This window comes from Chiloscyllium punctatum, chromosome 8, assembly GCF_047496795.1.
Source record: "Chiloscyllium punctatum isolate Juve2018m chromosome 8, sChiPun1.3, whole genome shotgun sequence".
Taxonomy (NCBI): Eukaryota; Metazoa; Chordata; class Chondrichthyes; order Orectolobiformes; family Hemiscylliidae; genus Chiloscyllium; species Chiloscyllium punctatum.
In genome coordinates, this window is record NC_092746.1 from 105,930,433 (window position 1) to 105,942,289 (window position 11,857).

Sequence of the window (11,857 nt, forward strand, 5' to 3'; positions counted from 1 at the left end):
TCTTAACTGCTGGCCTAGACAGCGATATCCTCATCCTGAGAGTGAATAAACGAAAAGTGCTTCCTAACATCTCTTCTGAACAGTCTGGTCCTAACTCTTAAACTGTATCCTGTTGATCTAGAATTCCCAAACAGTGGAAATAGTTTCTCATTATGTACCCTGTCTTTTCTTATTAATATCTTGAAGACTTCAATCAGAATTTCCCTTAATCTTCTAAATCCTACATGTTCATCAAACATTTGGAGGTTAGCAGTGATATTTCTGTGGACAGAATGTCTTTACGTTTTTTTGAAATCATTGTTAGCAGCACACACTTACAACACATAAATCTTGCCCAGCCAGAAACTACCTGAGGGTAACATTGCCAGGGAGTGGTCAAGAGGTGATGTTCTAATGGTATTATTAAGGGCTCATGAGGTGCAGTGGTAGTATCCTTGCCTTTAGGACCCATCTGCTCTAGAAGTGTGAAATACCTTTGGGTAGCACGGTGGGTCAGTGGTTAGCACTGTGGCCTTGATTCCTGTCTCAGCCGACTGTTCGTGTGGAGTTTGCAAGTACTCCCTGTATCTGAGTGGGTTTCTGCCAGATGCCCTAGTTTCCTCCCACAGTGCAAAGGTTAGGTGGATTGGCCATGCTAAATGCGGAGTTACAGGAACAAGGCGGGGAGGAGAGAATGTGGGGTGCTCTTTGGACAACTGGTGCAGGCCAAATTGCCTCTGTTTTCTCTGTAAGGGTTCTGTGGTTTTCTCTGAGTTACCACTGCCAGATGGTCCAGTGTAAATTCGACATAAATTCAAGTTTCAGATGCCCATAACTTGAAAATGTTGGCATTTTTATGAGGAACTATTGACACATGAGAGCCTGTCATGAGGGATTATTGTAACTGAAGCAGCAAAGGTCACTGAATATTCAAAATCACAAAAGAAAATGTTGAATAATTTCAATATAATGTTTTACAGTATTTCATCTTAGCTTTTTATTTCATTTGAAAAATTAATATGGTATAATCTATATTTATGAATATTCCCTCTATTTGGTATTTGTGGTGGAAGCATATTTAAGTCTTTGCTGCAAAAAGTGAACAGAAAAAAAATTTCTCCAAATGAATTAAAAAATTGACTTACATTTATATATTTTCTTTCAGAATTTCAGGGCATGCCTGAACATTTTACAGCAGATGAATTACTTATTGAAGAGTAGACCTTGTAGGAAACATGGCAGTCATTTGCATACAGCAAGATTCTGCAAACAGCATTGTTGGCCCGACAAGGCCATCTGTTTTAGTGATGTCGATTAAGCTATACATATTGATCAGGCATCCCCTGCTCTTCGTTGAAATATCATAGATTCCCTACAGTATGGAAAGAGGGATTTGGCCCCACAAGTCCAGACCGACCCGCCAAAGAGGAACCCACCCAGACCCATTCCCCTACTACGCTATATTTACCCCTGACTAATGCACCTAACCCACACATCCCTGAACACTATGGGAAATTTAGTATGGTCACTTCACTTAACCTGCACCTCTTTGGATTGTGGGAAGAAGCCACAGCACCTAGAGGAAACCCACACAGACACAGGGAGAATGTCCAAACTCTACACAGACAGTCACCCAAGGCTGGAACCTAATCCCGGTCCCTGCTGCTATGAGGTAGCAGTGCTAACCAATGAGCCACCATGCCATCCATAGTGCAGAGTATCCGCTATTGGGGAGAGTAGGCAAGGCCTCTGTTTAACATCTCCTTCAAAATCAGGATCTCGAACAGTGTTGTGTCAGCTTTGTTTGTACTCCAAGTTTGCGGACTGAGGATTCTCCATTCTTTCATGGGATGTCAGGGTTGCCTATCCCTCACTATCTTTGAATGGAGTGGCCATTGCCAAGACGTTTCAGAAGGCAGTGACTAACAGTCTTCAGACTCGCAGGCGAGAATACTACCCACTCTGCCACAGGTATTACCCTCTCCACAATAGTGCAGCATTCATAAAGCAAAGTGATGGTATCCCATCACCAAAGCATTTTAATGCCTTTTTTTTCTCAGAAGGGCGGGGTCTGGTGTTGCCTGGGCTGGAATGGCAGCTGCTCTGGAGCAGCAACACTCATCGAAGAGCAGGATGATAAATAACTGTAGAAGCGAAATACTGCAGACAGCGGAAAGCAGAAACCAAAACAGAAAATACTCAGCGTGTCTGGCAGCATCTGTGAAAAGAACAGAGATACCAGATTGTTAAAGAGTCAGGACCCATTGTGTGTAGTCCAGAGGTCATCTCGGGATCCTGGTGCCTCTAGGATGGTTTTCTCAGGGGGATTGTGTGGGTAAAGTAATCATTGTCATTAAAAGCCTCGGAAGTAATTAAGGGGCTTGATCAAGTATCTGTCCATTCTGACTTGGAATTTTGTAACAATTTCAGAATATCCTTTAATGCACAGCTGCTAGGTTCAGAGCAGGGCCCACCACAGTTTATTTGAGATGAAGTTTGAGGGGCCAGTTGGCACTAGTGTCAGTGCTGCCTCAAACATTATTGTGCACGGCCACTTCTGACCTCCTGGTCTTTCCAGGTATAGCCCAACCTGATTGGCAGGGCAGTAACCACAGCTTGCATTTGGATGCTACCCATGTCTACCACTGGCACAGGACAAAGCCTGAACTGATCTTCTGGCCAGGAGGGAGAATCCCTAGCCACTGTGGGAGGGTTTTAACGAAAGGCTGAATTAGACAGGATGAGTCACTTCACTTTCTGTACTCCAGAATAGTTTCAAATCCAGTCCAGAGTGAAAGGAATTAGTGCAGGACACTCACACCTTTTAATCTGGCTGCTTCAATTTAACAATCCAACTGAGGATACGCAATGGGGCATCAGCTGTCGATTGCAGACATTGCAATCACTGAATGACACCGTGTTGTAAGTGCTCTATAAATATGAGCAGGGATGTGGTCCAACCATCAAATGTGCTGATCAAATGTTCATTAACTTTCATTTGGAGCTTTAGAAATACCAGATTCAGAACTGATGGAAGCACTTGCACATGTATTATTTGCTGATGAGGTTGTTAGTTCTTAAATTCAGTTGTTTTCAGGGCACTCGTACCTCTGGGAGGCCTGGATTCAAACGCAGCTGCACTGCAACTCCACTGGTTGTACAGTTCCTTTAAGAAATGAGATGGGAGATTTGCAATCCAGGTTCTGGTCAGCATTTCATCTCTGGCATAAAATGGGCACTGACATGATCATTTTAAGACTATAAGACATAGGAGCAGAAATTAGGCCATTCAACCCATCAAGTCTGCTCCACCATTCAATCGTGGCTGAAAGGTTTTTCAATCACACTTTCCTGCTTTCTCCCTATAACCTACAATCCCCTTGGCAACCAGAAACTTACCTATCTCAGTTTAAAATACACTCAATGACCTGGCCTCCGCAGCCTTCTGTGGCAATGAATTCCACAGATTCACCACCCTCTATCTGAAGCTCTTTTGCTCACAAACTGGGTGGAAAACTGAATTGTTGCTCTGACTCATCTGGCAAGTGCCTTTCTGACTGGAGGGACTTTTATTCCCCAACTATTCCTGATGTCCCAAGTGTTTCAGTGAAGCTAAGATGGCTGTCCTTTGGTGTTTTGATGGAGTCCAGTTTGACAGATGGTTAAAATGGACAACTCGTCTCACCCTCCTTTCCAATCCTATTGCCTTCCTGATTGTGGTGATTTAACCGGCTGTTTTGATTGAGCGATGGGCGCACCCACTGCTAAGACACACTTGCGGCTTTAGGTCTGAGGATCAGGTGTAATTTTAACCCCAGGCTTGACCTGCCCAAACCACCTTGGTTACAAGAGACATCTGATGTGAATGCTTCGCTGGGTTCTGAAGAACCATCTTGGGCAGCTCCTGGCCTCTTCTTCTCTTCACCATGACACCTTCTCAAACGCCAATCAGAGTGTTTGCTGCTATTCATTCCTCAACAGCGTCCTGCCACCCCAAACACTCTTCACCGCTCCCCACCCATGAAAATGGGCAGAAATGTGCTGCAACCATGAAATGTTCATTATCTTTAATTTGGAACTTTAGAAACACCAGATTCAGAACTGATGGAAGAACTTGCTTCCCACCTTGTTGGTTGAGCAAATACAAGATGAAGGGCCTCAGATTAGGCCCAGCACACTTCCTATCTCTGGGCCTCCAACTACAGTTTGCTCACTGCCTCCTCTCCTATTCTCCATCTCCCGATAGGGGCCATTGGTGGACTGGTAATCCACAAACGCATGCTGAGACTTTGGCAACATAGGTCAAATCCCCCCCACCACAAGTAGCTTGACGTTCAATTAATAAACCTTTTGTAATACAAAGTCAATTTCAGAAATGGTGAACATGGCAAACACCATTATGGTAAAATTTTATCTGCCTCAGTAATGCCTGTTGGTGAGAAAAATCTGTTATCCTTCTCTGATCTGGCTTGCCTCTGATACTTGCAGCAAGGTGATTGGCCCTCTGAAATGACCTAACAAGCCTAACAGTTCAAGTGCACTGGGGGGTGGGCAGCAAATGCTGACTTTGTCAGTGACATAAAAACCTATTAAAATGAAAAAAAAAGGTACAACTCCCACCAAGAGTTAAAACCAGTCTTTGAATGTCGAAAACATCGCTCATGTTGGCAAACACAAATAGGATGTATTTCGCAGCTCTCACGTTGCTAATTACACACCTTCACCTCTTCGTAATGACCAGAAACTGTTAATGCATTTGCATTTATCCAGGTCACAAGGCTGAGTCCCTTTCAAAGAATGCAGCTGGGAATCATAACACCCTGTATACTGTTCCTGTAAATCCTGAATCCTAACCATTTGAAACGTTTTAGAAATGCCAGGAGGACAATTAAAAGAACACTACTCAGAACTCAATACTCTTGAACTGCCCTTGAAGCACACATCACCCATGCAGAAAGTTTTTTTTAAATTAATATTAATGTGTAGTTTTTTTTCTTTAAAAAAATAAACAGCAGATGAAGATGGAACAAATCTGTTTGCAGTAATTAGGTAAATGCTCAGTGAGGTATTCCTGTTTTGGCTTTCATTAATTGTGACGATTGGGGCCACAATTAAGACAAAACGATAATAGGACAAGAGTTGAGGAGGAAGCTAGAGAGATTCAACAAGATGATTACTGTAACACTGATAATTATTGATTGATCACTATCAATGTGAAGTTGTTCAGAAACTGCATTAGTGGCTGTCCTGATAGATTGGTCGCAGTTTATGGCTCAGTGTTAATGGAACATAGAAGCAACACATAAATGAGTAGCAGGATCTAACTGCAGCTACTGTATTGCTCTATTATCTATCCTATTTAGAGAGCTGTGATGTACGCAAGCACACTTCTAACTTCCACCGATCACTTTCCATCAGGATTATCCAGGCTTATTGGCAGTAATATGGTGTAGGGAAAATAAACTATGCCTGTAAATTTGTAGAATCCTCTTAATTTATCACTATCCCCTCACCGGCAATCAATAACTAGGCTTTATAAGTACACTGCAGCTCAAACGCTCTGGTAGTAAAGGTAAAGGTAAAGTCACCATTGTATTCCCAAATCATCGGGCTGCTTTCTCATCAGAGAGAGTCAACTGGTGGTGGTTTAACCTGAGGGTCGCCACACCTCAGGGTGAGGGAAGAGGTTGAGAAAGAGAGTCCTTCACGGTAACCTCAGCTGTTACACGAATTGAACTCAGAGCGTTGGCATCACTCTGCAAATCAGCCATTCAGCCAACTGAGCATATTGTCAATAAATAAAGCTTGGAAGGGAAAACGTTTTCGGTGCCGAGGAGTACAGTTTTATTGGGATCGTCAGAGTCTGGGGTTCTATGGCTTGCAAGGCTGGCATTTAAACCACATTCTTAAGGAGATGAGAATGCCATTGTGTGAATCATCGGGCCGCTTCAGAGGTCATCTGAGAGTCATCCATGTTCAGTTTGGGCCTGAGGTTTGTGTGAACTTAGTAATGCTCAATTTCTCTGCATCTTAATGGCACGTACTTAACTAGTGAGCATCAGAATTCTGAGTTAAAAAAGCCCACGTGTTTTGAGAAAGTGTGGGATCTGACCTGGGGAGATTTATAGGATTGGTACAGCAGTTTGATATCACTTCAAATTGTGGTTTGTTGGCAGGTGCTAAGGAGATCGATATTGCTGCTACGCTGGAACATTTGCGAGACCAGAGACCAATGATGGTTCAGACAAAGGTAAACAAAAGCGCAAAAAAACATTAAAATTGAAAAAGCATATCGCGTGAGGCAACAACAAGGGAAGGAAATGATTGTTCTTTCTGGTGAGACTTTTAACTCGGGGGTTGGGCTATTGCCTAAGACATTTCTAACATTTGCTGAGTTTATTTTCAATTTCCTACATCACAAATTTATCATTTTCCTTCGGACACACCATGGGATCTGACAGTTCCACTGTTGTTGAGGAAGGGAGTGGATAAAGGGTGTCAGTCGGGTTTAACACAGGCCTGAGTGAGATGGAGCTCCATGGGGGATGAGGCTGCACCCTACCAGAGTCTACCCAATGGATTAGAGCTCATGATAATATTGTATACGATCTGTTGCTGGAACATGCTTATGAGCTGCATGGCAATGTCGTTTAGTTCTTCACTTTGTCCAGAGCTTTTAGACAGAGCTTCACTCTGCGACTGAGAAATTGAGAGCCAACCTGGCTCTGCTTGGTGGGGTCGCCTTGCAGGTCTGTGTCAACCAGCAGGATAACCGCTTCCTCCCGCAGGGACTTTCACCCTCACCCACCCGCAGGGGACTGCCTCCCAATCAAATCACTAGTTGCTGCCTCTTCCCACTGGGGAGAAGGCAGCCCCTGAGAACCAGATGTTCAAATCCCAGGGGCATCTCAAGGGCAACTGAGACAGAGCCATTGCCCTGGTACACTCCACACCACCTCGCCCAGTTTTTAAGCCTGCCCCCAGCAGCAAACTTCTGGCCTTGGTAATTGTCACCTATATCTTTACAGTCATTCTGTAATGTATTGATATGAAACGGAATGCTTCGAGAGTCTCAGAGTTGGAAGAGGATTGCAGAAAACAATCCTCTGGAAACCCACTCCCATCACAGTTCAGACTCCCTACCGTAAACGACATGAGGTGGTGTCTGGGGTTTGTCTGAAATCCTGCCATTTGTGCTAGCAGTCAGATAGTCTGCCCAGACTCGAGTGAAGGATGGGCACTCAGTGTTGGAGGTCCTGTCGGCACTAATGAAACCTTTTGGGGTGAAGAGAACATGGAAATCAGGTGCAACAAACCTTTCATTCAAGGTGCCATTTGATTTCCTCAGGACTTCCTGTCCATTAGCTGGCTTTATCTGATTCTATACAAGTTAAAACAATTGTAAAGGACAGGCACTGTGTGTGGGGGGGGGGGTTTGGGGTGGGGGGGGGGTGTAGGTGGGCAGGGGGAATGAACCCAAGTTGACCAAAAGGATAGAATCAAGTGTGCACTCCCCAGGAACAAGTGAGTCACATACCCAGGTACAAGAATCCTAATCACAGCAGGAACGTGCTCTGACTGTTGCTAGGCAACAGCATCCCATCTCACGCACACGAATACATCTATTCAGATGCTTGGTGAATTATAAATATCTAATTACACACCAGCGGGAGAACTCTCTCAAGAGAGTTTTTTTTTCCCTGGATGGATCTAAACAAGCCATGCGCTCGCATCACTGAATATAAATAAGGAGTAGAAAGGCTTCAAAATCATTTAAATCAGTGGATTAAAAGTCAGGTCTGAAATGTCACTTATGGCAAGTCCTGTAACAAAGCAGAAGCTAAGACACCATACCAGTGTTAGTGACTAGTTGTTACAATTGCCTGCATAAACCTGTGTCAAATGTTGATAGTTTTTAAAAATCTAACTTCAATAATCAACTGTGCCATTTCTGGCAATCTTTGGACAGCAAGCGAAATGATTCATTTATTATCTCAATCCCCACAAAATCTGAAACGACATCATGGAAGTGCACAGAAAGTTTATTGATCTCCGAAAAGATAAAAAGACGGACTAGTGGTTCGGGGCTGGAGTGTTTTTGCAGAACTGGAATCTCAGTCCTGGAATTGTATGTTCCTCACCAAGCCGACTTGCAAAGTTTGAAACAGAATCATATTGCACAGGAGTACACCACTCTGCACTGCCACTCGAAAAGTCCAATCGGGCTCACAGCTTTGCTCTTTCCTCAAAGCCTGGAATTTTTAAAAACTTTTTCAATTAGAGATCCAAATACCCTTTTAGAAGTTGTTGTTTAATCAGCATTCACCACCCTTACAGGCAGTATATTCTAGTTGTTTCAAATTAGTGTCCTCTTGGTTACTGACCTTCCTGCAGTGGAAGCAGTTTCTCCTTATTTACTTTATTAAAACCCCCTCAAAATGTTGAGCCCCTGTGCAGAATCTCTCCTTCACCTTCTCTGCTGTATAGGTGGTGCGATGGCTCTGTGATTAGAACAGTCCAGGCTGCCACAAGTTTGAACCCTGGCCTACGTTGAGTACATTAAAATCAGTCAGTTGACTGGTTGGGATGGGAAGTGGGGGCCATTGGAAAGTTGAATATTCTGCTTATGTTCCTAGCACCTGGTTTCAGTGTGGTGACCTCGCTGTACGTGGGGTAATTCGCAGGTGAAGACAGAATCATGCCGGATTCTGGGGCCATTTTGCTGTTAGTTATCGCACTGACAGTCACTGATTGCACTCCTGCACTTGTATGAAGTGCAAAAGAGTTGCTGAAAACTAACCTGGGCAAGAGCCATCAAAGGAGGAAAAACTTGGAAGGATGAGAAAAGTTAACTATCAATTCCCATGGACATGGTTATAGTTTATAAACAACAGTAAACCAATTAGTCCCCTCAGGAAATGCCAATCTGTTCTCATGCTGCTGGTTTATTTTCCACAGGAGCAGTTTGAGTTTGCACTGACAGCAGTAGCTGAGGAGGTGAACGCCATCCTGAAGGCCCTACCACAGTGAGCGTCAACTGGAAATGCCTCCTGGCTCCAACACTTTAATCCTGCCGATCTCCGTGAATGTTGTAGAAAACGTGATCTGATCTTGGCTGTGTAACTTCTCTTTTAACACATTTAGAAAATGTGTCCATTCAACATCTGTAATTGATGCAAACCTTAGCTCAAGAAAATAAACTCCGAACGGTTTCCAGGTAGGAAGAACGAAAGATCAGATGAGAAGTATTTGTACATATGCTGTTTTTTTGGGACTGGACAGAACTGGGTGCAAAATTCTTGAGGAGAAAGCCCAGAACACATTCACGGCAGATCTGAGTATGTTGTAAAGTCAGAGTTTTCATAACACAACCTTTATTTTCTATTCATTCTGATATTGCAGGTTAAAATCAGCCTTTCAGTATTAATTCCACAATATATTGATTCTACTGCTGACATTACCTGCATCGATATTTTGTAGTGGCCATATGACTCCACCTCCTGGTTCTCCTTAGTTGACCTCCCCAGTCTATCTGTGATGCTATCCATCCACAGTAGCAGTATAACTTGCACACTGTTTTCCTGTGAAATGCAGTTCTCCTCACAAGATAACTGCAGCTGGTTTTAATGGTGCTCGGTATGAGACTCCTGGAAATTAATTCGAGAGAAATTCTTTCAGCATTAAACAGAACATCAGTAAAGTCTGTGATAAAATCTTTTCGAAAGTATTTTGAGGAAGGTTGTCAGCTTTGTTACCGATGCATTATTATTGGAGGTATCTGCACTTGAACCATATTTATGACTTGTCCAATCTCCTACATGCTGGCTTCTCTCCCATATGAATGTGGGAGGTGGACAGCAGGCCAGGCATGACTGTGCTACTGACTTGCCCTCAATTCTTTTGGAAATACTCATGGCCATCCCTTAAAGCATCTATTTGAACTTGTTAACTCACTTTCTATGGACATAATATAGGCATCCTGTCAGCTGAAAGGTAGAATAATTGCTCTATCCCAGGTCTAATCTCTTTTGGAAGTGTCCTTCTGCTGTCCCTGAGCTTTACCTGATCTCTGCTGCACAGAAGAATCACAGAGCCAGTAAGTACAGCAAATACTTCAACAATCCCACAATAATAATGATCGATCAGACACTTGCCAGAAACACTCAGTTAGAATGTTGAATGTAGTAAATTGTAGCATGATTAGTGCTGATGAATCTTTCATTGCTCACATGTGGTGTGTTTGGACATATTGTTGGAATTCTACATTATTTACAGAAGGGAGAAGGTGATCTAGTAATAGTCCATTTAGACAGTTTTTCTAAAGCCCTGACATTTCATACAATGAAGAGCACAGGCAGATGACTGGGGACTGCAGTTAGGTCTGTAGAAGAGCTTGGGTTACTTCCAGTCAGATCTTCCATCACACTGAAGAGGAAGGTGATCTTCTGAATTTAACACTAGAACATGTTATTGAGACAATTTGAACAACCTCATATTGCCCCAGCCATTCCATGATAAACATCACTAATTGTCTGTTAAAGAAAAGACCTTTCCCTCACATAAGCCACATATTTATTTGAAAATGGGGGTTCTGAGTTCAAATCCCGTGTAGACTGGGTGTGCTGATGCTTCTTTCCCAGCGTGCACACAGGAGTTGTAAGTGAAAATGGCTTGGACAATCATATTTGAATGCTAATTGTAAGAAGAGATCATTGTAAAACATGTCCATACATTTAAGCCAATAACCAGGTTCCCAGAAATGATGTGATAAATCACCATGGTGCTGTTAAAGCCCATGTTTAGGTATACTATTCAGTTATGCTGAAGGGGGCAATTGGAAGTAGATCTAAGCACCTTTATGATGTGGGAACACTTGATTACTTTTGTTGATCTTCGGTGCAAGGCTGACATGATAGTCCAGCTGCATTTATTTCTTTCCTGTACGGTTTGCAAGTTCAGCTGCCGAAAAGAAGCAATGAAATTCCACCTCCTCAATGAGCAAAATGCACTGATGATGTGATTATTGATCAGGGTCTTACTGAACTCCCAGTTCCTGTTCTGTCCCATTGAAGGTGGCATAATCTCAACTGATTTTTTTTTGAAGATTCTTCCATTTCTGGTTGAGTTTCAATGTCAACATGTAGGTAGCAATCCTAAGTGTTTGATTTTATTCAATTCTGACAATTACTACAGTTGGTAGCAAACTTGATGTTGACACAGAATATGTAGTCTTTGTCTGTAAATAGTCCTAGTCATGTAAGACCAATCTCATATATGCCTCTTAAGGATATATTTCAATTGTTTTAGCTTCACAAAGACAGCACTCTCTTCAATCGCTTGTGGGTCCTGTTGTGCTAAGTCTTCAAAAGTAACCTAATGTTTGCCTCTTACTGATCACTGGTACTTTCCTTTTATCTAATAAATAATCGGTATCATTTCCTAATTAAAACTTATTTTATTTGCTTCATGGTGAGAGAATTTGTAGTAACAATTGGTTCTTTGCGAGAAGCCAAAATTATGTAGCTGGCTCAGTCTCAAAATATTTAACACTTCCAGAGTCATGTGCTTTCGGTAACTTGACTTAAATATTGAGTTGCTTTTCTTCATAATTTAGCCTTGCACCATAACCAGACTTTCCAGAACATTCCAAATGTGTTTTCTATCTGAAAAGGAAGCATTCAAATCCACATGCATCTTTATTCCAATTTGGGGAAATGTTTTTCAGCAAAATGTTATTAATTCAAAAGTTACATTTACTGAAGGCACAAAGTGCTCAATAGAAGTGAAAAAATATGATAAATCTTTGACCGTTTTTATTCACAGATGTAAGTCAAGCTTTTATTGCTGCTTGACTATTTTGAAGCAAATATGCAGAGCT

The 11,857-nt window shown here is 42.5% G+C and overlaps 1 protein-coding gene across 2 annotated transcripts in view; it reads left to right on the forward strand.

The window, feature by feature from the left end:
• Window positions 1-11,432, forward strand: part of ptprn2 (protein tyrosine phosphatase receptor type N2) — a 967,505-nt gene extending 956,073 nt beyond the window's left edge. For both annotated transcript variants that reach the window (XM_072576204.1, XM_072576205.1), the window contains exons 22-23: window positions 6,156-6,229; window positions 8,938-11,432. In XM_072576204.1, coding sequence (XP_072432305.1) covers window positions 6,156-6,229; window positions 8,938-9,009 — 146 coding nt within the window. In that variant the 3' untranslated portion in view covers window positions 9,010-11,432. The remainder of the gene's footprint in view (window positions 1-6,155; window positions 6,230-8,937) is intronic.
• Window positions 11,433-11,857: the final 425 nt, after the last annotated feature.